The sequence below is a fragment of the Actinia tenebrosa genome, unplaced genomic scaffold (assembly GCF_029948245.1).
Source record: "Actinia tenebrosa isolate PJP-AT-01 unplaced genomic scaffold, QUT_ActTen_1.0 PGA_scaffold7__59_contigs__length_16204524, whole genome shotgun sequence".
NCBI classification, from domain to species: domain Eukaryota; kingdom Metazoa; phylum Cnidaria; class Anthozoa; order Actiniaria; family Actiniidae; genus Actinia; species Actinia tenebrosa.
The window spans coordinates 8,985,746-9,012,450 of record NW_028292584.1 but is presented as its reverse complement, the minus strand read 5'-3'; the positions used below and the strand labels follow the sequence as shown (position 1 = coordinate 9,012,450).

General features: G+C 37.0%; 1 protein-coding gene and 1 long non-coding RNA gene across 5 annotated transcripts in view; one reads left to right on the top strand and one right to left on the bottom strand.

Moving 5' to 3' along the window:
* The window catches only part of LOC116298543 (uncharacterized), a 40,465-nt gene extending 20,485 nt beyond the window's left edge, over window positions 1-19,980 (bottom strand). The window contains exons 1-18 of one of the 4 annotated variants that reach the window (XM_089040074.1): window positions 19,862-19,980; window positions 10,616-10,682; window positions 10,308-10,476; window positions 9,631-9,869; window positions 8,773-8,970; window positions 7,836-8,015; window positions 7,484-7,721; window positions 6,810-6,981; window positions 6,129-6,288; window positions 5,492-5,659; window positions 4,960-5,153; window positions 4,313-4,454; window positions 3,740-4,065; window positions 2,911-3,052; window positions 2,260-2,659; window positions 1,993-2,066; window positions 1,280-1,623; window positions 608-749 (exon numbers count right to left, since the gene is read on the bottom strand). In XM_089040074.1, coding sequence (XP_088896200.1) covers window positions 608-749; window positions 1,280-1,623; window positions 1,993-2,066; window positions 2,260-2,659; window positions 2,911-3,052; window positions 3,740-4,065; window positions 4,313-4,454; window positions 4,960-5,153; window positions 5,492-5,659; window positions 6,129-6,288; window positions 6,810-6,981; window positions 7,484-7,721; window positions 7,836-8,015; window positions 8,773-8,970; window positions 9,631-9,869; window positions 10,308-10,476; window positions 10,616-10,682; window positions 19,862-19,909 — 3,403 coding nt within the window. In that variant the 5' untranslated portion in view covers window positions 19,910-19,980. Of the gene's footprint in view, window positions 1-607; window positions 750-1,279; window positions 1,624-1,992; window positions 2,067-2,259; window positions 2,660-2,910; window positions 3,053-3,739; window positions 4,066-4,312; window positions 4,455-4,959; window positions 5,154-5,491; window positions 5,660-6,128; window positions 6,289-6,809; window positions 6,982-7,483; window positions 7,722-7,835; window positions 8,016-8,772; window positions 8,971-9,630; window positions 9,870-10,307; window positions 10,477-10,615; window positions 10,683-11,948; window positions 12,047-15,122; window positions 15,281-19,861 lie in introns of those variants that run through there. The other 3 variants (XM_089040073.1, XM_089040076.1, XM_089040075.1) reach the window with 3 other exon arrangements.
* On the top strand, window positions 12,261-23,145 carry LOC148905508 (uncharacterized). The gene is made up of 2 exons (XR_016121731.1): window positions 12,261-12,333; window positions 22,707-23,145. It is a non-coding gene; the product is annotated as an uncharacterized LOC148905508 (long non-coding RNA).
* Window positions 23,146-26,705: the final 3,560 nt, after the last annotated feature.

Genomic DNA, 26,705 nt, shown 5'->3' with positions numbered 1-26,705 from the left:
TGTCCACCGAAAAAAGAAATTTACACATTTAGACTAAAAGAAATATCACGTGTTTCATTATGTATTCTTTGCCTCGTGTGCGTCAGCCTGAACTTTAAATGTAAAATACAACTCTTGAATCGAAAATCCAGAATGCCCCGCCAATTGGATGAGGTTTTAAGATGGAGAATGGTATTTCAGCGTTTGTTTTATGCCAGAACGTTCGGGGAAACACGTGATATTTCTTTTAGTCTAAATATCTAAATGTCTAAATGTGTAAATGTCTTCTTTCGGTGGACGACGTTAATGACATTGACTGTATATTATTTTAAAAAATTGGGATACTACGCGCGCTATGATTGGTCGAAAACCATGTTTGATGAGAGTATCAAAACACGCTATCGTCATTTTTAATCTATCGCGCGCGCTCATTGGTCAGTTTGAATAAGACGGCACGTAGGGAGAATTTACTTAGACTTTGCTTTTTTTCGATCTTTTCGCGCGTTTGTTGACGCTACGCGTCGTGGTTTCCTACGCTCCTCTCGTGTTCTCCCAACATCCCGCGTGTTTTGATCAGAGTATCAAACACGGAAAACTGTTTTTGATCTGTTAATCAAATAATTCCTACCTGAAGTGCATCCGTAAACCTCGACTCTCATTGAGATACGTCTATACCAAGTGAGAGGACGTAGTCGAACGTAACGAGCGTAGATGGCAGCTGGAAGCGAATTACTTACAACTGTGTGTTGGTCTCTGTTTGCGGCGAATATCTATTATCGATGAAAAGAGTTATTTGTAAGCATTTCAAATATTTGATTGTGCGGACACTTCTACATGTTCTTTTTTAACACCTTCATCAATTATTCACATGCTTCCAACATTGCAAGCTCGCCATTCGTCTCGCTTCGAAATGACCAGGTGATCTCGGGTAACGCGCGCAAAGGATTGTTGTAGTTGATGAGGCGGTCCTAGTTTCAGTTGTTTATCGGCGAACAAAGAGCTATCATTTCACGATAATTTCATTAAGAAAATGAAACCACAAAGCACCACTTGACCCATAGGTATTAATCATAAGAATAGGTAGAATTTCAAATGTATTGCTATTCCATAACGTAGCTAGGGAAGCAAAGATTCAGAATAATTTTTTCTGACTTCGGTCGGCATGTTTTTTTCGATGGACCGCCTGATCGGATTTTTCCTGCGCGACGATTGGCTGGTTTTTGATGGGCTGTCAAAACGAGGTCACCCAGGCATGGTTATTTTTTCAAATTGTACAAGGAACTGTGAATGGAGCTATTACCTTTTGTTTTCCTGCAATTCTGTAGGTCTTGAAATCCGCTCCATCTAAACTGTATTCCAGGGCATAGCTTGTTACCCATTGGCGGTAACCATGGCTACCTTGAGTGGAAACTCTTGTTACCTTAGCGACCTTACCAAAGTCGACCCCCAGCCATTGATGACGATTATTGCGCAATGCAGTCCATGAGCCAGCGATTCTTCCGCTCTTTTGTAAATGAAGTCGACCATATTTTGCTCCATAGTAAGCGTTCAGTTCCGAAGAGGCGGACATCTGAGAATCTGAGATCTTTTTGCTTTGGACACCCAGAGGTTTTAGACAAGCTGGTGTTGGTGGGACGGGGAAGCCTAATAGAAAGCAACCGTACTTAATTACTTTGAAAAATGTTGTTGAGTTCAATAAAATAGGGCCACAAGCTACACGCATAGGAGGATTAGGATAATTTTAAAGAGAGCGAAATAACCAAAAACATGGTGGCCATGTTAGTGGACATAGAGAGACTAACAATAGGACGTTTGCACGATGGCGTCATTGACCTCTACTACCAGACTCCCTTGCATGCTTTCTTTTGTTCAGTTAATTAACACCAATTGTCTTACTATTCTCATGAAGGAATACAAATTTAAATAAGAAAGAAAATTCGCAAAGCATCTTGGTAGTGGGAGTCAAATGACGCCATCATGCAAACGTCCTATTTGTTTCGATGACTTTGTTACCTGTCGTGCAGCCGTACAGTTCCAGCCTCATTGATATATGTCTATACCACGATTTAGGTCGAACGCGAATATATCTGAAAGATATTGAGTGAAAGGTCTTAGGTCTCAAATTTCAATTTTTCATTTTTCGGCCCTGAAAAATCCTCAGGACTGATCTAAGTTAGGACACGGCTAAACGGATTACAGATCGAACCCGAAGACTCTAATTGGGTTTGTGTAGTTTCAAAAATAAGTACAATTATGATATTAGAGTTTATTAGAGTTTACCTTGCGATTATAGGAGTAAGAAGCACATGGCCAACTATGGTATTTCTATCCGCGTTTCCTGTCAGCACTTTGCCACCTTCGTAGTTTTCAAAATGGCTTCCGTCTTGGCTGTATTGTAAGCTGAAGGTCTTCACCCACTGATTATAATCTTGACGACCTTGAGTTGCTACCCTGGTGATTTTGACAGCTTTGCCGAAAGCTATCTGTAGCCATTGGCCAGCATCATTGCTTTTTGCTGACCACGCACCCCTCTTGGCGCCTTGTTTAACTGTACCGAGTCTTGCCCGGGATGGTGAATGGTTAGCATTCCACATTGAAGAGGCTGTGATCCTGGAATCAGGGATAGATCTGCCTTGCATTCCAAGGGGAGCGACACAACGAGGCGCAGGTGGCACGAAACCTATTTGATTCAGAATTTAGATCAAACAAATGGTGAGCTATAATAAAATGTCAAAAAGAGTTGCATCAAACTTTCTAATGGACTTCGGTAGTTGGCGCCAAATCCACAGAAACGTCCATCAACATAACCCATGGATGAGTTTTCCTGTAACATCTCAAAATTCAGCAATAGCTAGCTTTAAATGAAATGTGTTTTCGACTTAGCTTTCGTTTTATGTTATTGACTCGTATAACAAGAAAACGACCACCTACCTGATGTACAACCATAGAACTCGGCTCTCAAAGAAATGTGACCGTAGAACGCTACAGGATGAATGCGAACATAACGAGCGTAGATAGGTGGATTGATGGAGGTTACTACAACAGAATTGCGGTCTGAATTGGCACCATAAACCTAATAACAAAGAAATAAGGTTTTAAGGCTTACTGTCGTTCCCTTCTAACCTTGGACAATCCAGTTATTTTTATTTTTGTTTGTTTGTTTGTTTGTTTGTTTGTTTGTATAAATATACTTTAATCTTTCTTTTCCTTTCATCATTTTATCTCTTTGAATAGCTTTTGTAGACTTTCAATACATGTAACTCAAATTCTATTGTTTTCGATTCATAATCTATTGGTTAACAAACCCGAGTATTCACGGTTCGAGTAGAACGACAGTAATAGAGGCGGCCATATCGAAGGAAAGAATCAGTGGATTGTTTCTTCCACGACAATAGATTCCAAAAGACCATTGAGTTCTCATAAAACACTCTGATTAATTTATCGATAAAATAGGTTGACATGGGTGGCGTATGTTGTTATTGCGTCGTCTTTTACGCTTTCAGTCCAACGGGTCGGATCCCTGATTCAAGATTTAGACACCACACGTTAATTGAGTTTGTTTGACGTGTTGTTCCCTCCTGTGCCACGAGGGTTTTTCTCCGGGTTCTCCGGTAGTTTTCTTTCCTCCGTAAAAATCAACGTGTGAATCAACATATGGGAGTAAGTGTGAGTGAAAGCAGGTTAAAAATTAATCAGCCTGTCCTACAAATAAAACCTTAATATTTTTAATATTATATGGGAGTTATAGCTGATAAGGTACCTTGGTCTTTTCGAAGAAGATCCCCTCTCGACTGTAACTCAAGTAGAAGCTTGTTACCCATTGGTTAGCCTCTTGTCTTCCCTGAGTGGCTACTTTTTGTATCTTTGCCACTTTCCCAAAATCAACCTGAAGCCATTGATGAATATTGTTGGATTTAGCCGACCATGCTCCTGTCCTGCCTTTTCCTGACTGGAAGTAAAGCCTTGCATTGGCTGCTCGATGGCCAGAGTTAAATTCAGAAGATGCAGTTATTTTTGAGTCGGGGATTTTTCCACATTGAAGACCTAGAGCGGACATACAGGTGGGGATAACTGGAGGCGAGAATCCTGAAATACAAATAGATTATTCGGTTAACAAAATAATAGAGCAGAGATGAGAAGAGAAGAGATCAGAAGATCATAACAGAGCAAAGAGGAGGAGATCGAAGAGAGCAGAGGACAGCAAAGGAGATTAGAGGATAATGCTCTTACCTTTAGTGCATCTATAGATCCAGAGATCAGAGGATCACAGCAGAGTAGAAGAGGATATCGAAGAGAGCAGAGGACAGCAAAGAAGATTAGATGATGCTCTTACCTTTGGTGCATCCATAAAACTCAAACCTTCCGGAAATATGTCCACGAAAGGTTTCAGGGTGAACGCGCAGATATCTAGCAAAAATAGGCACCTCAAGCTTGTGTTCAACAACGGTATTCCGATCTTTGTTGCCAACAAAAATCTATTCACATAACGTAAAGAAAAGGAAAACGATATTTAACACTAAAAATTAGTCAATTCCAGTAAGGGATTGGTTAAATTGCCTTTTCTTGCAGCCCGCCATTTCAGCTAGCGGACAACGTATTATTGCCTCTCATTTAAATCTGGGGTCTCGAGCTCATAAAGTTTGTTAGGTATCTCTCTTGATTCGGGTTCTCCGGGTTGTCCCGTTTTGCTCCCTCAAGCTATAATACCTAAAACACTAAATCTCTCAATTTTTTTGCGAGTTAGCCGTGCCGTGACTTAGACCTGCCCAGAGGTTGTTTCAGAGTTCGATCACTAAGTTAGGCATATCAGCCCAGAGGTTGTTTTAGGGTTCGATCTGTGAGTTAAACGTGCTCTGATTTTGATCAGCCCAGAGGTTGTCTGATGGACAAATCTGCGAGTTACCCGTGCCCTGACTTTGATCACTGAGCCCAGAGTTTGTCTCATGGTTTGATAAAATTGATGTATGTTTGACGACATACCTGTTTTCCCTTGCGTGCAATAGGGGTGTATGCATCGTACAACCCATCATCTTGACTATACGATAACCAGTAGCTAGTGATCCACTGATTATGATCCTGTCTTCCTTGACTTGCAACTCGTGTTATCTTGACTGCTTTTCCAAAATCTACTTGCAAGTACTGACCCTTGTCGTTGTAGCGCGCCGACCATGCCCCTGTAATAAAAAAAATTCAATATTAATTTAAAACCACTTCTCGCGTGAAGGTCTCGTCCGTAACTTGCAGGCACTCAAGGCAAGCGACCACCAGCGTGCTGTGCCGTAACCGTGATGCTGTTTTAGATTCTTAACTGGCTTTTTTTTCCTTGCTCAAAGTGATTGGTGTTTTGTGCATTGGCGTTACGTCCGCGCCGTGCTTATGCCGTGTTCCGGGTATAGGATTAGATGGGAGTGAATTCTCGAGCAATGTGATTGGTACGGTACATGCCTTACCGTGTCAATACCGTGTTCGTGCCGTAACCTTTTCACAGTTATACGAAAGTACTCTTAATTACCTGTCTTGCCACCTCCTGCTTTCAAATTCAGTCTTCCTCTAGCGGCACCGTGGTTGGCGTCCCATTCGCTTGTGGCGCTGAGAGAGCTGTCGGGTATTACTCGACTCTCCATACCAAGTGCTTTTCCGTGAACAGTGCACTCTGGTTCAGGTGTTGGTGGAGAAATTCCTAGAAGAAATGAATCGTAGAATAATTCAACTTATTATTGGTCCCTTTTCTGTCTCTTTAATTACCACTGTAATCTTTGACTACAACTCACAAATATAAAGGTTAACAGCACATCATTCACATGATATAATTCTACCGTAATGTAAATTTTTTTTTTTCGGCTGCAGCCCTGTTCGCTGAAACGATAGATTTTCCCCGAGAAGAGATTTTTCCCAAGTGCTTAAGAATGACTCAGAGGATACTCGACTTTTAACAAAGGTTTTCGTTCTCATGGGAATGAACATGGCGGCATTTGATAATTCCATAGTATTTATGAAGACCACGAGTGTTAGTCCGACTGGGCCTCGAACCACTACCTCCAGCACGGAAGTCCGATTCTTAATCAACTGAGTTCAATAACTGATGCAGCCTTTTCTTAAGACACTATTTGTGTGATTTCATTGTGTAAGTTTTATTTATTATGCTATACCTTGGCAGGAATCATCCAGAATTACTTGCAGCTTGTTTTTGAGATCTGAGAATCTGTCGACTTTGACAACATAGTGGGGATCTCCCATAGCAATCTGTCGCAGTTCGTCAAAGTTGATTCCAGAACCAATTCCCACAGCAACATTTCGTACATGTTTTGCCTATAGTAAAATACCAAACAAATATAGATTATCATATTTTAAGAGCTTGGTATCGTTTTTATTCACGAGTTTTCGTATCATATCGCAAACAAGCGAGTCTACGAGTTTGTTAGATCTCTCCCTTGATAGACCTCTTCGGCTCTGACGTAATGTTTTCCCATTTCAGACCACGTCATTCCCTAGAGTATCATTTCTTTGTTTAAGGTTTGCGCTCGGTTTCACATGAGAAGACACATGAGTATGGATACATCTCAAACAAAGAATCTTATTCTCAAGGGAATGACACGTGGTCTGAAATGAGAAAACATTACCCCAAGCCGAAGAGGTCTGTTCGAGGTTTTTTCTACGGGTTCTCTGGTTTTCCTCCCTCCTCAAAACTTAACGCGCTAAACTAAAATTTCGTCGTTGACAAAACTGAAGGAGAAAACTAGAAGACCCAAATCCGGATAGATATCCCGAAAACACATATCAAACAAGTAACACTCGATCTCAATGATAGCAAACTGAATCTGAATACCAACCTGCAAAGGTCTTAACACCTGTGGGTAAGGTTTACTGCCGCGGTTCGTCTTGCCATCAGTAAACACGATAAGAATGTTGTCTTTATCTTTTCTGTCTCCTCCTGCAGGTGTAAAAAGCTGAGTTGCAGCCATTTCCAGAGCTCGGTCCGTACGAGTCCAGCCACCAGTGTATCTAACAAGAAGAAGAATGTGTCACCAACAATATTTGTTACCCTATTAATTATAATTACATCTGCAGTCTTCCCTGCAGCCATTTGTATAGTGTCGTCACACAACCGTCTCTCACTTACAGACAGCTCATTTCTAATTGTATTGATTGCGGCAATAAGATTGAAGGTACTGTATTGTCGTCACACAACGCTCCCTCACTACAGACGGCTCCTTTCTAATTGTATTGATTGCGGCAATAAGATTGAAGGTATGATAAGGTTCTCAAAATTGAACTGTAATCCTTCCCTATGTTGCAATGCTCGCGCCAATGAGTTTTAACTAATAATTGCTTCGAAGGGACTTAACATGTATTAAGGGGTTGGTGGATCATAGCTTAGGTGTAGCCATAAAAGGGTTCCTGTCAAAATAAATGTGTGAGTATTTCAGTAGGGCCAGATCTGTTATTGCTCTACAATGCTGGTATAAATGCAAGGGGAACGCCTTGCACTTCTTACTGAAGTTACCTTATTGAACGTATACGATCCATAATGCTGTTGAAGTTATGGTAACGACTGTCAGACATTTTGAACTCCACTTTTGCTTTTCCGCTATAGATGATAAATCCGAAGTGGGTTCCCTTTGGTGAGACCTGGAAATGCTTGATCAAATCTTGAATGAAGTCCAAGGCGATTTTAAAGTTGTGAGCACGTACACTGCCTGATGCATCGAGGATTATACCAATATCCAAAGCCTTGACACAAGCTAAACAAAATCACAGAAAAACTAATTTAAGTTAAATTTGCCTATAAGATGTGAGATTATAAATCAGAAAATAATGTGTTTTACACGGCTCAGCGAACAGACAAAGTTACTCACGAATTGGACAAGCTTCGTCTGCGCATGCCTCGGATTGTTCAGCGGATCCTACACATTTCTTCCCGGCACCCTGTGGTGCAGGGTTGTTACACAGTCTCTCTCGTACTCGAACTCCTCCTCCACAGGTTGCTGAGCACGCTGTCCAAAGTTTCCATGGCGACCAGTTACCATCAACAGCAGCTGTGTAATGACAAAAGTGTTAGAGTCATAAGGAGTTTTGCTTTTTAATTTTAGAATTTTTTTAAATTGAATATATTGATGATGTATTTTGTTAAATGTCGACTTCATTTTTGTCCTCAGTTGAGAGAAAAATCAGGTTCTACAAAGCAAAAGGTTTCCATTCAAGATATACGTCAACTAACTGAGTGAGTTAGATATTACATTGAAATGATCCTCTATTATTACTAATAAAATTATATTTTAAAAATCTAAAACTAATCTTAAAATACTTAAGTAAATTGTTTGAATTCATTGAATAAGGTATGATCATATTTAATTACTATGTGAATCTAATGTATTAAAATTGTGAAGCAATGTTGAACTCCTGGACTTGACGCTTTATAAAATATTTTTATTATCACGTGAAGCTGCAAAATCTCTGTATTCTGTTTACTTAAACACTAGAGAAAAACGTTTGCGCATGCGTACATTTCAGCACGTTTTCTAAGAATTTTGAAGAGTTTGAGTGAGAAAACAAATGTTTGTTTTCTCCAAGTATACAAAAAATTTCGCGAGTATACTTTTGTCAGACCAAGATACTGTATTAACAAACACAATATGAAAGAATTAGCCTTAAGTTTCAAGCATGGACACTAAATTTTGGCATTTTGTGAAGTCCAAATTTATCCGGCATGTTTGAAAGTCAAATTTACAAATGTTTTGACTAATTTACATACGGATTCAGAGCATGCGCACGTTTTTCGTGTCGTTTACTTACGGACAGGACAGGCCTTTTCTGCGCAGCTTGCGGTTTCTTCCGCGGGTCCAAGCTGGGAGCAATCTTTCCCCTTGCCTTCTGGTGCTGGATTTGTACATGTCCTTTCTCGACCCTTAACACCTCCACCACAGGTCTTACTGCATGCCGTCCAGTCACTCCACTTGCTGTATCCACCATCAACATCGACTGACTGTTGCTCTGGTCATGAAATAAAACAAAATGTTTTGAAAAAACAAGAACGATTCATAATTAAAAAATATCATTTTTGTACTTGGAAAATACCGCTGTGTTTCTTGATTAGAAGCTCATTTAGTCAGCTTTAGCCTCGCTTCAGTTCAAGGAAGGAATGAAAGGCAAAATATTTCCTTTAACATTGGATTTATTTTTTCGTCAATTTTTTCCCTGTTCCCTGCGCCATCTTGAAAGGTAACCGTGCCTTTGCATCGAAGCGAGACGAACGCGGTGAGCTTGCAATGATAGAGACGTGAATAATTGTCCAAGGTGTTTAAAAAAGGTCTCTATCATTGCAAGCTCACCGCGTTCGTCTCGCTTCGATGCAAAGGAACGGTTACCTTTCAAGATGGCGCAGGGAACTGTGAAAGGGACTATTGGGCAAATTTAAAATAAAAAAATGGGTTAATGTCAATGAGTTTGAATGGTGAAAAGTCTCTTGGCGAGAATACAGACTAAAACATCTTTTTATTTCTTCTTTCAATAGGCTTGAATAGTGAAAAGTCTCCTGGCGAGAATAGAAACTAAAACGTCATCTTCTTTCATTTAAGAGACCCACATTTCCGTCCTAAATTACTACTGAGATGCTCTATTATTAGTCCAGAAGTAAATATTCTCCTAGCTCACCATCTTTTAGCCGGTAAACATAGTTCACCATCGGCCCACCAACACATTCTTGCTCCTTAGATTTGTCACACGGAGGGGGAGGGTTCCCAGTGAACTGGTAGCTCTTCGATGCCTCGGCAGCGCCATACTTAGCGTAATTGGCCTCAGCAGTAGGTCCGCTCCAGCACTCCCCGAAGAATTGCAGGCCAAACACTTTATAGCCCTTTTCTTTGGCCTTGGCAGCGCATCGACAGGCAAGACTGATGATGATCAAAAAACATTATTTAAACATTATTTAAACCCTTAACATGCAAGTCAGTGTCGTAGGGGGAGGGGGAGGTAGAGGGAGAGATTCCCCCTCCGCCAGGTTTCTATTTAATGTGGTTTTTTTTTAAACGAAAGGAAAAACCCTCGAGGGATTCCCGTGGTTTCGGCGGGAACTTATGCGCCAAGGTGTGCGCTCGCCTCTCAAACCTTAGCTGGGATTCTCACTATGCCAATAAACCGAGAGTGGGGATGGGTGGCCAACAAACTGCCAAAATTATAAATTATTTTTGTTCTTGAAAAGTATGATAAGATAAAAGGTTTCAAGATTTTCAAGGCTTTCTTTTTTGGTCTTTTCAGTAGAAAGGATGACTGGCCGGGTCAGATCTTTTGATGTACAGTTTTGTAAGACCTCCTAGGCAGGTTACGCTTACCTGTGTATTGATGCCTCAAAGGCATTCCAGTCCAGTATATGGCCATCGTTCTCATCACTGTTTATATCGCGATCATTGAGAAGTAGTTCTGTCAGTGTTCTATCACCTTTCTCAATGAAGCCGCCGACTTTTTCATAGGTTCGTTTGCACTGAGTGTGAGGTAAGAATGCTGTATGTATAAGAAGAACGTAGGTCGGTTGGTTGGTGGGTTTATGGGTTGATTGATGGGATGGTGGGTTGGTTGATTGATTGGCTGGTCGGTTGAAGGGTAGGTAATTGGGAGCCTAGACTGTACTATCACGACTTACCTTGAGAATAAGAAAGCACCCCAAAGATGGCTACCAACATAAGTATGTGAGTCTCCATCGTGAATACCTGGTTAATTAAAATAGCAAAAGGAGATTTAAAAGGTCATTCATTTCAAGGTTTGTTAAGCCCCGTTTACACTAGCGATTTTTGCTGCGATTTTTATGGCAATTTTTATGAAATGTGAAATCTTTTGTCTCGCATCCTTCAAAAGAGACATTCGTCTAGGAAAATCTTGGTTACCTGAAAAAAACTTTACAAGTAAATTCTTTACCATTATTTATTATGGACAAAATCGCGAAAAAAAATCGCAGCAAAAATCCCTAGTGTAAACGGGGCTTTAATTGGTTGCAGGGAGTTCGTAAAAAGATAGTTACAAATATAGCTTTTTATTTTGTTCTTTTGAAATATTTAAAAATATCTTAGAGACCGGCACTTCCCAACCAGTGTATTTATAAATTCACTGATTACCCCCATTAATGAAATCCTTTATAAAAAGACGATGATGAATAATTGGATTTTCGACGCTTAGTGTGCTACAAGAAAAAGCTATATCAAATCACTGTAGAAACCAGTTGTTACAAATATGTTCCCAATCCTTAATCAAAAAGTAGCTTTTAACATCAGAGTTAGTACTAATTCCTCTTTAACTCCGACGAAGGACTAGCGTCCGAAACGTCAGTACGTTTTTAAATCTTTTCATGGTGTATAATTTACCCTTTTATCATTACTGTTTCATTACTGAAACACCGACGCAGCTCACACTAGTTTTTAGCTAGTTATCTTTTCTTAGTACTAAATCAATCAATTTTTTCCTCGCTATTCTTTGAATGGCATTTAGGTTCCCCTCTACACGAGTAGGCTAGGACTTCACGAGATTATAAAGGGATCTAGTGAGACATGCTTTTCTTATCTTAGTTCTATCATTTATGTATCGTTTGTATATTAATCGTTCTAGAGTCTGAAGTGGTTGACAAAGTCTCATGGAGTCTTTTCATCTGTACATTGAATTGGGTATTCGTACGATATGTGCGAACTGGGCCATAAAATTCGTTCCATAGTGCTTCAAATTTATAGTAACCATGGCAAAGGTATAATACTACTCGAGTAAGCTGACAAAATTTCTACTTTTGACTATCCAGTAGTTAAGAAAACAGAAAAATGTATGGTGTTTTAAAGCCAAATTCTTATCTCGAAATCTTTGTTAATATATGACAAAACTTTGACTGTACTCTTTAGTCTTTGAATTTTCTGTCTGAAGTAAATTCAAACTTATTTATACGAAAAAGATAGCATTTTTGAGTGAGTTAGAGACGCGTCTTAGACGTTACTCACCATTTACTGATTTATTCCCAAAAAGGACTTCACTATTTTTAATTGAGAACTACTTAGAACATAGGTAGCGATGGTAACTGTATGGATGCGATTTAGGTATGCCAGGAAAGAATGTGCAAATTAAAGAACTGAGAAAATATAACACCTCGTCTTGTGTAAACGAACCTTTATTGTCTTTTAATTTTGTCTTTGTATTCTAATCCTTTGAAGATCAAATTTTTATTACGCTAAAATTCATTTTCGGCTTTTTAGTGACGTGTCTGGGAAATTATTATGAGCGGAGTTTATGAATTTTGAATTATTTACGTCTATATCGTTGCAAGGTCATCGCCATCCTCGCTTCGCTGCACACGCAAGGTTAAATTTCAAAATGGGGAAAGAAACTGTGAGTGCATTCTAATTTTTTCAATAATTATCGCTAATTGAAAAAGATGCAATTATCATTGAACAATGGCTGAAATATTAGTCTGCTTTACAAACCTGAATCATGAGCAACAAATATTTTTTTCGATATTGCTTTCTTAACATTTACAATAATGAAAATTAACTTTCGCATTCCAAGGATTTACAAGCAAAGACATCGTCGTTATGGGATTGAAAGTAACGTGGAATATAACAATTATTTCTCTTATAATGAATAGAGATTAGCACTTGGCAAAGATCAATTAGCATTTTAAACATATTTTGGAAACTTATAAACTCCTTGAACGATGATTGTTAATTGAATCTTTTAGTGCGTGTTAATAGCATGTATTCAGTTAACACGTGCACCCACTTTTGTTAGTATTACTATGCTACTTAAATCAAAATATATTTACTAACCATTTTAAGTACTAAATTTTCTACATTTCTCTTTTCTCTGTCTTTAACTTTAATTATTATTTTTCTTATTTTCTTCTTACTCTTTCTCTTACTTTTCGTCTCTTTTTATATTTAAATATTTAATATCCTATGAATGGAGTTTCATATCTCTCTCTCTCCTTTTCTCTTTTCTTTTCTTTTCTTAGATTTATTTTTGAGAGTTTTGTCGTGGGCATTTTTTATTTTGAGCGGAAACTATAATCTATATAAATATGTTATTTTTAAACAAATTGATTTTTAAACTCCGTTTCAGTAACGCATTTTAAATTTCGAGATTTTTGACGGTGAAAGAGAAATACCGAACGAGTCAATCGACAAACGATTTGGACCATGGCGACCAATCTGTAACACAGCCAATCTACCTAACATAATTTTTTATATCTTCGGATATCTTAATTTTGTCCGTTGTTGATTCAATACAAAAGACAAATATTCTTGATTAAATTTGTGTCTGAAAAAAAAATCATTTTAAGTTTTCTTGGAAAAATAATTATTTTTTGTCGCTCTCTTCCATGTAAATGTTGTATAATTAGCTATCTTCATCAAATTTGTTATACCAATATTTGATTTAAGACCACCTCAGTCGGCTGTTTATAACAGATCCCTGGGTACATAATGACCAGAAACAGGTATTATTAAAGTATTTAAGGGTCAATAAATATCATTTACCGCAATTTTCATAAACATGCAACTCTGTGTCTCCAAGTTGCACGCTGAAATTTGGCTTTTCGCTGCCGTCAATCAAACCTAATCAGTCGGTACCATTCATATTTTTTACTGACACCAGTGAAAAACAAATTTCAGATTGCAACTTGGAGACACAGAGTTGCATGTTTATGAAAATTGCGGTAAAGCCCCCTTTACACTGGCGATTTTTACGGCGATTTTTGCTGCGATTTTTGTGGCAATTTTCGGAAATATGAAATTATTTGTCTCATCCTTCAAAAAAGACATTCGTCTAGGAAAATCTTGGTATTCTGAAAACAACTTTACAAGCAAATTCTTCACCATTATTTATAATGGACAAAATCGCAAAAAAATATATATATATATATTTATCGCAGCAAAAATCGCCGCAATAATCGCTAGTGTAAACGGGGCTTAAAGTGTCTATCTTGTTCTTTCCTTTTCACTCCTTTTCTTTCCTATCTCTTCTTTATTTCTTCTTGCTTACTTTTTCTTTCTTTGTTTTTCTTTTTCTCTCTCCCTTTTGTCCTTGTTTCTCCATTTGTTCTTAATTATTCGAACATAGGTTTTAAAATATTTGGGTACGAGTTGCTGCCTTTACTAAGATTACATCCGCAAGTGGTAATATGACAGTCCCGTCGATCTCATTTAGAGAAGTTATAACGATATCAATTGAGACTGCCAAGCATCGCCCTCTTTAAATAAGGTTTTGTTACTTTAGTACATTTTATCTTATTCCGCTCTATTTCTTTTTCCTTATTTCTTCGACCTCAACTGATTTTTCTCATTATTCCTCTAACTCTTCAGTATGTCTTCACCCTCTCTAAATAAAGTTTTGTTACTTTAGTACATTTTATTTTATTCCGCTCATTTCTTTTTCCTTATTTCTTCGACTTTAACTAATTTTTCTCATTATTCCTCTAACTCTTCAGTATGTCTTCAGTACATGTGGGTATGCTTCTAACTACCCCCAACAAATTGAATTAAATTTTTAAGCATCCTTGCTTCCTTGCTTCCTTGCTTCCTTGCTTCCTTGCTTCCTTGCTTCCTTGCTTCCTTGCTTCCTTGCTTCCTTGCTTCCTTGCTTCCTTGCTTCCTTGCTTCCTTGCTTCCTTGCTTCCTTGCTTCCTTGCTTCCTTGCTTCCTTGCTTCCTTGCTTCCTTGCTTCCTTGCTTCCTTGCTTCCTTGCTTCCTTGCTTCCTTGCTTCCTTGCTTCCTTGCTTCCTTGCTTCCTTGCTTCCTTGCTTCCTTGCTTCCTTGCTTCCTTGCTTCCTTGCTTCCTTGCTTCCTTGCTTCCTTGCTTCCTTGCTTCCTTGCTTCCTTGCTTCCTTGCTTCCTTGCTTCCTTCCTTGCTTGCTTCCTTGCTTGCTTCCTTGCTTGCTTGCTTGCTTCCTTGCTTCCTTCCTTCCTTCCTTCCTTCCTTGCTTGCTTGCTTCCTTGCTTCCTTCCTTCCTTCCTTGCTTCCTTCCTTCCTTCCTTCCTTCCTTCTTTCCTTCTTTCCTTCTTTCCTTCCTACATTCAATATCCTATCTGTTTTTTTATTAAAACCATGTGCACAATCCGTCGACAAATATATAACCTACAAGCGGGATATGAATCTTGACCTAATCTTTATTGCTCACTTACCTTCAGTAAAGGTTCCTTCCAACAGGATATCCTTAGTGCTTACTTAGTGCTCACCTTACCATCTGCTTCTATTTATATCGAATGTTAACAAAACAAACCCATCCTTCCCCAGAAGATCGACCTTATAAGGAAATATCCAATTAGGTGAGTTGCCGATACGAAATAATAACATGATGAACACAAATTAGAAACAGTCGTTTGTCCTAAACACACTGTTAAAGAAACAAAATCATCCTCTTGCTTTATTGCCCAACATTTTTCTTGTTCTTATTGTTTCGTTTTTATTTAACATGTGGCCCGCTGAGTAGGGCTTTATAATATGCATTAAAATCTCCATACCCGTCCCACAATCAACCCAATAAAAAGTAAAAGCTGACAGACACTGAGGTTGGTCACTGCCAGGGTTTCTTTACGCCCTCAGTGGTTTTCTTAACTCCCTCCGTTGCAGGGTTAGGTATAGAGTGGAGAGACGGGACCGCAATTTTACGAGGTCATCCGAGCCACGTGAAGGTCTAACCATTTGTAGATGTAATTACAAAGCTACTAGCACCTAATTAATTTTAAGACCCTGAGTGTTGGTCCGGCAGGGATGCCCCGCTGCCAAACTATCTGAGACATCGTAAAATTATCATTATATGAGACGTTGGCCGTTGTGGTTGTTTTTCTTGATTTTCTTGTTTTCTGTATTTTTTTTAACAACAACAACGATAAATAACATTAATGATGACAACTTGTTCTTGCCATAGAAATTATGAGCAATAAAGTTGTTTCCCTGATCGTCTTCGTGCTTAACAAAGTTTATTTGTCCTTCTTTTCTTTTTTTTTTTTTTTTTTTTTTTTTTTTTTTCTTTCGTTATTTTATTTATTTTGTATCTTTTAATTCAAGTAGTTTTTCTTTTAAATGCTCTGAAAAACAAGCTTATTTAAATCGTAGATACTGAAAATGATACTGAAATATTTCTATAGAAGATGACCGCAAATCGTGTTAAATAAATACATGATAATTCGTTTATAAATAATAATAAAAAATAATGATTTTGACACATAAAAAATCTCGATTCAAAATTGCATTCCAGAGCACGTCGTGTGTCTCTGTCTTAAACCCTTAGCAACCGCCATGCAAAACAATCGATCATTCCATAGTAACAATACAATATTTTTATTGATTTTTAATATTCGCTTTTTTCTTACAAGGGTGGCTTCCTCCACTTCTTAAAAGTGGCTAATCAAAGTTCCAATTTTGCATGCTGAATCAGCTAGAGGTATAATCAACGCGGTAATTTGCAATAACCAGCGAAGAGATTTAATTTGAACAATTAACCGACAAAGAGTCGGCTTTCACACGTAGTGTTTTCTTTAATTTTCATTTGGCCTGTTTTTCATTAGATGTATACATTTCCCAATGAGTGTGCATGAGTTTGTTTTTTGTTTGGGTGATTCAGTTATATATATATATTTACAATTATTCGCCGAAGGACTCGCGTCTCGGTAAATATTCCCCGATATTCACTGAGGCTGAGGCAAATAATTGTTTTAGCATAAATACACAGGTGATTCTTTCAACAACAACAAAAAAGACGATAAAAGGCATTTTTTTCCGGTAACAGCACAAAAAGGGGCTGGCCGTCATTTTGGATTATCGCTGGAGGTGATTATCGTGTGATAGTGTGAGTTATTCGACCAATCAGCGCGCGAGTTTTTTAATAATCACCTGTATATTTTTACTAAATATATATATATATTAATTTTGGTTCTCTTAATTGGGAAAATACTAGAGAATATTGCTGTTCAATCACAATAAAAAAGGTTAAAACAACATTCATGTAATTTATAAAAACATCACGGTTTTTGGCGTTTTCCATCAGGAGAATCATTTTGAAGCCATTAATTTTAATGAATCTTCATTTTTACATTAATGCGATAGTTTTTTTTCTTCTTTCTTCCTTACTTCCTTTCTTTCTTTCCTTTTTGATTGGTATACACTTATTTCAATAAAGTTAGTCACCAAAAACCTAGAAAGCTGAGATCACTGAGCATCATGGGAAACTTTTCATATCAAAAAAGTATATACATACAAAGCTTTTTTAATACAAACTGCAGCTCGATGATACTCAGAAGAGGTGAGACTGTAACCGGTAAAAGATTCGCAAGTCCATGAACAGTTATCAAGCGGTTGAACGTGTAAAATGAATCTACCCATAATTCTTGTCGGCCTCAGCTTTAAGGTTTTCAGGTGACTAACTTTATTGAAATAAGTGTATATAATGTTCCATAAAAACCTATTATTGCGTCTTCCGCCATAATGGTCAAGGGCAGATGAGAAACTACAATTTGTTCGGATAGTCAGTATGGCCTGCTTCTCACAAACGGCTTTAATTCTTCTGCGAAGAGACTTCCAGTCGCCCTTCTGTGTGAGCTGAACTGGTTGATTCTCAGTACGAAGCAGACTAGCTTAATTAACATAGGTGTTGGTGCAGAACAAATCATGCAGAACACAAGCTTATTCCAACAAAGTTTTGCTCATATCGATGAGGTTTATACTTCCATTACAATGCTGACTACTGTGACGTCACCCCAGCTTCTTGAAATATACACATTTTGACTGGTTCATATAAAACGTTTTTTAATTAACAATTATTCGATATTCACTGAGGCTGAGGCAAATAATTGTTTTAGTATAAATACAGAGGTGATTCTTTCAAAAAAAGGGGGGAAAGAAGATAAAAGACATTTTTTCCCGGTAACAGCAACAAAGCGGCTGGCCGCCATTTTGGATTATCGCTGGAGGTGATTATCGTGTGATAATCTGAGTTTCTCGACCAATCAGCGCGCGATATTTTCAATAGGCACCTGTGTATCTTTACTAAAAAAGAATTATAATTATACTCAAGGTTTCCACAATGTTTATTATAAACCTGACCTCTCATGTTGGCTAGTGTTAAATATTCAAACAAATGCACTCAAAAGCCTGAGGGGACGTCACGGCCGATCAGCAACGTAATGGAAATATAAACCTTCATACCTTAAAGAAACAACATTCAAATGAAGGAATATTTCACCATTCAACTATTGACTTCATGTAGAATCAATGCTGAAACTATTGTACATAAGTATTAGACATAAGTAGCTATATCAATTTCTGTTCCAATATACCTCGATTCAGGGGGGAAATGTCCTGTCTATAACGGATAATTTTTTAATGGAGTATCGAAATCATCGATCTGCTGAACTATTTACAAATATCAAATTGATAAGCTAAAAGCGTAAATCTGTTATATTCATGTAAAATTTAACCAATCTAATAAGTAATAAATCTTTATTGTTTTACGAGGGTAGTACCCGCGAGTCTTCTAGCGGCTGGTAAATATTCCATATCAAGCTTTACTCTATATGTTAGTGTCGAAGTTGGAGTAGAGAAAGCTCACTCAATATATGGTATGATCAATTCCATATTTGGATTGTGCGGAAAAGCGGTAAACAAAAAGGCCGTCGTTTTATAACGAATTCGACATGAACATTTTTGAAGAAGAAAATGAAATAATAAAAAAAAGACAAGTAAAAAAAGAAAAACTGTGGAAAATCGAGGAAGGATACGGGGATGATGCTAACTCGTGGGTCTGCCTCGCAGACAACAGACACAGGAAAATACCACACTCAATGTTTGATATGCACCGATAATCACTTAGCCTGAGGGGAATAATTGTTTTAGCATAATTTTAGACTTGAATATCTGAGAAAAGACAAAATTCAGTATAAAAAAATGTTATAGTATTACTTCCGATCTGGCAAACTTTGGAAAGCCTCATAATCACTACTCCAGCGTAGATTATCATCTCAGAATCACCAATCACTCGACCAATCACAGCTGGAGAAACTCTGTATTCAAGTCTAAAATTATACTAATAAATATTAACAATTTCTTAAAGTAAGTTAATTAACTTTAAGGTTCATCGGACCAGGTAAGTGGAAATGCATCATTCTTTTGTGTCCTCTCGTTTGCTATATATATAGAGAGCTGAGTTTAGCGCAAAATTTCCCTTGGCTAGGTCAGTGGAAATGCACCATTCTTTTGTGTCCTCTTGTAACACGAGATTAGCTAGACTCCCTTACATAGATGTAGTAGACGAATAAGTACAGAAAACTTAGTAATAATTGCGTTTGTTCAAACATTCAGATGAAGCGAGAAAGTTTAAGTACCGATTAACATTATTCTCTTGAAGATCAAATTCGTATTTGCATCCTACCTATCTGATCTTGTAAAGCTTCGCCATCCTACCCGCACACTTCGGTCCTCTGCAAAATTCTTATTACAGATCTCTAGCCGTCCAAACGACTATGGCGAAAGGGGATTCTCCTTCGCTGCACCCAAATTCTGGAACTCTTTACCCAAGCATGTCAAGCTAGCCCCGTCCGTCTCATCATTTAACACCGCACTTAAGACTTACCTTTTCCGTTACCATCTGACTCTTGAACATTAGTATTTTTACCTAGATATAGTTCATTTATATTTTCTTAGTTTTGTCGCTTTTTTAGATTTTGCAAGCGCATTGAGATTTTTAAATGCGCTCATCAAGTACGTCCTATTACTATTATTATGTGAATACATATGCTCTTATTGAAAAGCTAGATTAGTTTATTAGCCACTTTTCCATCCCATCCCATTTCATTGCCTTCACTATTTATCCTGTCTCAACTGGTAAAAAAAGGAAAAAAATCTTTAGCACTATTTGATGGCTTACCTGTAAAGAAGATGCTATTCGCTTCAAGGTCGCGAGAAAATGATACATATTGAGTCGGCATTTCGCTTTCTCATAGTTACCGACACGGTAGATTGCGGCGGATAGGCAAAACAAAACAGTTTGAGATGCCAAGGTAAAGATTCAATGCTCATCGACGCGTTCGTCTAATATCAATGTCTTTGTTCAAAAGGTCGACAAGTGACCCAAACATCTTATATGACACGAAAACATTTCATCGTTTAAAATGTATAGTTTGTTAATAATGATAAATATGTCGTAATAAAATTTGTTTCAAAAGCTTATTTCTTGAGATATTTGAGAAAATTAAGCCCAATTTGTGACGTCATTTTGTTGACACGTACTCTAGATTCGGTAGAAATGCACTAAATATATATTGTAATTCTTATGAAATAACAACAAAAGGCATATTCTATTCAGCTTCATTTGATAGCTTACGAAATACTCTTCAAATGGTGGGAAACTGAAAAGTGTACTACCCGAATTTAAGATTCTGCATTCAAACAAATTTCGTGTATTTGCAACTAAATCTGGAGACTTGTAAACAAAATGACGTCACAACATGTGCTAAATTTTCTTGAATTTCTAGAGAAATACGTTTTTGAAACAAATTTAACTGTGATATTCTTATTAATGCCAATAAACTACACATTTTTAACATTAAAATGTTTTCGTGTCATATGCACTTTAACAATAGTTTTTACTTAAGTAAATTAATCAACTTTAAGGTTCACAGGACCAGATCAGTGGAAATGCACCATTCTTTTGTGTCCTCTTGTTTGCTAGAGCTGATATCGAGTTTTAGCGAAATTCCTATACATATTTTTAAATCTTTAATTAACTTTAAGGTTCACTGGACCAGATCAGTGGAAATGCACCATTCTTGTGTCCTCTTGTTTGCTAGAGCTGAGTTTTAGAGCAAAATTCCAATACACATTTTTAAATCTTTAATTAACTTTAAGGTTCACTGGACCAGATCAGTGGAAATGCACCATTCTTGTGTCCTCTTGTTTGCTAGAGCTGAGTTTTAGAGCAAAATTCCAATACACATTTTTAAATCTTTAATTAACTTTAAGGTTCACTGGACCAGATCAGTGGAAATGCACCATTCTTGTGTCCTCTTGTTTGCTAGAGCTGAGTTTTAGAGCAAAATTCCAATACACATTTTTAAATCTTTAATTAACTTTAAGGTTCACTGGACCAGATCAGTGAAAATGCACCATTCTTTTGTGTCCTCTTGTTTGCTAGAGCTGAGTTTTAGAGCAAAATTCCAATACATTATTATTTATCTTTGATTAACTTTAAGGTTCACTGGACCAGATCAGTGAAAATGCACCATTCTTTTGTGTCCTCTTGTTTGCTAGAGCTGAGTTTTAGAGCAAAATTCCAATACATTATTATTTATCTTTGATTAACTTTAAGGTTCACTGGACCAGATCAGTGAAAATGCACCATTCTTTTGTGTCCTCTTGTTTGCTAGAGCTGAGTTTTAGAGCAAAATTCCAATACATTATTATTTATCTTTGATTAACTTTAAGGTTCACTGGACCAGATCAGTGAAAATGCACCATTCTTTTGTGTCCTCTTGTTTGCTAGAGCTGAGATTTAGCGCAAAATTCCAATACATTATTATTAATCTTTGATTAACTTTAAGGTTCACTGGACCAGATCAGTGAAAGTGCTCCGTTCTTTAGTGTCCTCTTGTTTGCTAGAGCTGATATCGAGTTTTAGCGCAAAATTCCCATACGTTATTACTAACTATTAACAGTTCACTGATCATTCGTTTACTCGTCATGATTTCGCAGCTTGAAGGGAGAATAAATCGCGGTGTTCCTTGATAAGGATTTTTTCATGAAGACAGGTTAACAAATAGACATCAGTTTTTTATGTGTCTGTCCTCTTATTGACAATAAATTGCGTCATCACATTGTCAAAGTATGGATCCACGAGGCGTAGCCGAGAAATATATGAGATAACTAGTATTAAGATTTAAGTGCTTCAAACCACTTTTTTAACACATTAGGGTCCGTAGTACACCTGCCTTCCTTCTTCGCTATCTTCGTTCCTCCCTTATTTTCTTCCTTGCTCCTTTGCTCCCTCCCTGTTAGATGATCGACGTAACTGGATTCCAAAAATTCAAATACAAAACAGCTATTTTGTCTGGCAGAGAAAATGGCGTACGGCATTACATTGTTTACAGCTCGCAGTGTAGTATGACTACAATAGGATTCTTCAAAGTAGTATGTACGATACAAGTGAAAAACGTCTGCGCATGCTCTGAATCCTGAATCATGCTCTGGAGCTCTGGGGGCACTGTGGGGCACTCCTCTGTGCTTTGAACACCAAACTTTATTTAATTCTTACGGGATTCCTGTGGATTTGGCGGGGAAATGGTACATCCCCCCCCCCCCCCCCTCCTCCCTATAATCGAGACATCGTTACACCCCTGTGTGAGTAGAATTTCTAGTTGGTTCTCTTCTGTGCTTCAAGGGTCTGTTTTTCTCCGGAGTCCCCGGCTTTCCTCCCTTATCAAAATACATTTCGACCATGGAACAAGCTTCTAAATAGCTCAATATAGAAATAATTGAGTCGCCTTTTGGACGTGTACGTATCATCCATCATTATCGGTCAAAATATTATTGTCCTTCATGTGCATAATCTTAGTTCAGTGATATCGAAACCGCTAAGGGAGTGCCCATCCCCTCCCCTCCCCCCCCAAAAAAGACCACCTCCCACCCCCCCCCCCCCCCCCCCACCCCCCGGTATTAATGTATGTATCCACATTCCTAATATTGTTTACTAATACCCTTACTTTGAATTTTTTCAGAGTGCCGAAATGTGAAGCCAAACTACTGGAGCGTATTATCTTTCTTTCCTCCTAATCCAACTTGCAACACTAGTACTACTTTTGTAAAAATGACCAATCACTTGAGGATGACTTGTCCCACGGTCTGTGGTCAATAGCGACCTTTAGATACGATCCTTATTAAACTCATTATTAGCTAGAAATACTTTCCAGGCACGTGACAATATGATGCGAGAAAAATAATTATATGAACAACGTTAAAAATTAATAAAGGTAACCAACCTTTGCACGATAAAGAGATAAAGACCCCAATTGGAATTATAATCAGCCCTATCATAAATTGATGTATTGGTTTGTCACGTGACATCTTACAACCTTCTCCTTTTACAGCCGCAAAGGAACTTCATAAGAAATGTATTGAGAAAATAAAAGTTAAATAAAAGTCAATGCTTTTAATCTATTTTGGTTCCTTTTCAAAACTTTTATTCGTAATTTATCTTGTTTATTCATAAAACCTACAAAAATGGGTGTTATTGGACAAAAAGCATGGACTATAGCCCATGCTTTTGATCGATTTTGGGTGTTTTTCACTCCTTTTCAAAACATATGAATTATTTATGAAACTTGAAAAATGGGTGTTCTTGGACAAAAAGCATGGACTATACCCCATGGTTTTGATCTATTTTGGGTGTTTTCACACCTTTTCAAAACATATGAATTACTTATGAAACTTGAAAAATGGGTGTTTTTGGACAAAAAGCATGGACTATGGCCCATGGTTTTGATCGATTTTGGGTGTTTTTCACACCTTTTCAATATTTATGAATTATTTATGAAACTTGAAAAATGGGTGTTTTTGGACAAAAAGCATGGACTATAGCCCATGGTTTTGATCGATTTTGGGTGTTTTCACACCTTTTCAACACATGAATTATTTATGAAATTCTAAAAATGGGTTTTCTTGGACAAAAAGCATGGACTATAGCCCATGCTTTTGATCGATTTTGGGTTTTTTTCACACCTTTTCGAAACACGAATTATTTATGAAATTCTAAAAATGTGGGTTTTTTGGTAAAAAAAAGAATGGACTATAGCCCATGCTTTTGATCGATTTTGGGTGTTTTTCACTCCTTTTCAAAGGATATGAATTATTTATGAAACTTGAAAAATGGGTGTTCTTGGACAAAAAGCATGGACTATAGCCCATGCTTTTGATCGATTTTGGGTGTTTTCACACCTTTTCAAAACATATTAATTACTTATGAAACTTGAAAAATGGGTGTTTTTGGACAAAAAGCATGGACTATAGCCCATGGTTTTGATCGATTTTGAGTTTTTTTCACACCTTTTCGAAAAATATGAATTATTTATGAAATTCTAAAAATGGGGGTTTTTTGGCAAAAAAGCATGGACTATAGCCCATGGTTTTGATCTATTTTGGGTGTTTTTCACACCTTTTCGAAAAATATGAATTACTTATGAAATTCTAAAAATGGGTGTTATTGGACAAAAAGCATGGACTATAGCCCATGGTTTTGATCTATTTTGGGTTTTTTCACACCTTTTCAAAACATATGAATTACTTATGAAACTTGAAAAATGGGTGTTTTTGGACAAAAAGCATGGACTATGGCCCATGGTTTTGATCGATTTTGGGTGTTTTTCACACAAGTTCAATAATTATGAAATATTTATGAAACTTGAAAAATGGGTGTTTTTGGACAAAAGGCATGGACTATAGCCCATGCTTTTAATCGATTTTGGGTGTTTTCACACCTTTTCAAAACATATGAATTATATATGAAACTTGAAAAATGGGTGTTTTTGGACAAATAGCATGGACTTTAGTCCATGGTTTTGATCGATTTTGGGTGTTTTTCACACCTTTTCGAAAAATATGAATTATTTATGAAATTCTAAAAATGGGGGTTTTTTGGCAAAAAAGCATGGACTATAGCCCATGCTTTTGATCGATTTTGGGTGTTTTTCACTCCTTTTCAAAGGATATGAATTATTTATGAAACTTGAAAAATGGGTGTTCTTGGACAAAAAGCATGGACTATACCCCATGGTTTTGATCTATTTTGGGTGTTTTCACACCTTTTCAAAACATATGAATTACTTATGAAACTTGAAAAATGGGTGTTTTTGGACAAAAAGCATGGACTATAGTCCATGGTTTTGATCGATTTTGGTTTTTTTTCATACCTTTTCGAAAAATATGAATTATTTATGAAATTCTAAAAATGGGGGTTTTTTGGCAAAAAAGCATGGACTATAGCCCATGGTTTTGATCTATTTTAGGTGTTTTTCACACCTTTTCAAAACATATGAATTATTTATGACATTGTAAAAATGGGTGTTATTGGGCAAAAAGCATGGACTATAGCCCATGGTTTTGATCGATTTTGGGTGTTTTTCACACCTTTTTAATAATTATGAATTATTTATGAAACTTGAAAAATGGGTGTTTTTGGACAAAAAGCATGGACTATAGCCCATGCTTTTGATCGATTTTGGGTGTTTTTCACACCTTTTCAAAACATATGAATTATTTACGAAACTTGAAAAATGGGTGTTTTTGGACAAAAAGCATGGACTATAGCCCATGCTTTTGATCGATTTTGGGTGTTTTCACACCTTTTCAAAACATATGAGTTATTTATGAAACTTGAAAAATGGGTGTTTTTGGACAAAAAGCATGGACTATACCCCATGGTTTTGATCTATTTTGGGTGTTTTCACACCTTTTCAAAACATATTAATTACTTATGAAACTTGAAAAATGGGTGTTTTTGGACAAAAAGCATGGACTATGGCCCATGGTTTTGATCGATTTTGGGTGTTTTTCACACCTTTTCAATAATTATGAATTATTTATGAAATTGTAAAAATGGGTGTTTTTGGACTAAAAGCATGGACTATGGCCCATGTTTTTGATCGATTTTAGGTGTTTTTCACACCTTTTCAAAAGATATGAATTAGTTATGAAATTGTAAAAATGGGTTTTTTTGGGCAAAAAGCATGGACTATAGCCCATGCTTTTGATCGATTTTGGGTGTTTTTCACACCTTTTCAATAATTATGAATTATTTATGAAACTTGAAAAATGGGTGTTTTTGGGCAAAAAGCATGGACTATAGCCCATGCTTTTGATCGATTTTGGGAGTTTTTCACACCTTTTCAATAATTTTGAATTATTTATGAAACTTGAAAAATGGGTGTTTTTGGACAAAAAGCATGGACTATAGCCCATGGTTTTGATCGATTTTTGGTTTTTTTCACACCTTTTCGAAAAATATGAATTTTTTATGAAATTCTAAAAATGGGGGTTTTTTGGCAAAAAAGCATGGACTATAGCCCATGGTTTTGATCGATTTTGGGTGTTTTTCACTTTTTTTCAAAGGATATGAATTATTTATGAAACTTGAAAAATGGGTGTTTTTGGACAAAAAGCATGGACTATAGCCCATGGTTTTGATCGATTTTGGGTGTTTTCACACCTTTTCAAAACATATGAGTTATTTATGAAACTTGAAAAATGGGTGTTTTTGGACAAAAAGCATAGACTATACCCCATGGTTTTGATCTATTTTGGGTGTTTTCACACCTTTTCAAAACATATGAATTACTTATGAAACTTGAAAAATGGGTGTTTTTGGACAAAAAGCATGTACTATGGCCCATGGTTTTGATCGATTTTGGGTGTTTTTCACACCTTTTCAATAATTATGAATTATTTATGAAACTTGAATAATGGGTGTTTTTGGACAAAAATCATTGACTATAGCCCATGGTTTTGATCCATTTTAGCTGTTTTTCACACCTTTTCAAAACATATGAATTATTTATGACATTGTAAAAATGGGTGTTTTTGGGCAAAAAGCATGGACTATAGCCCATGCTTTTGATCGATTTTGGATGTTTTTCACACCTTTTCAATAATTATGAATTATTTATCAAACTTGAAAAATGGGTGTTTTTGGACAAAAAGCATGGACTATAGCCCATGCTTTTGAT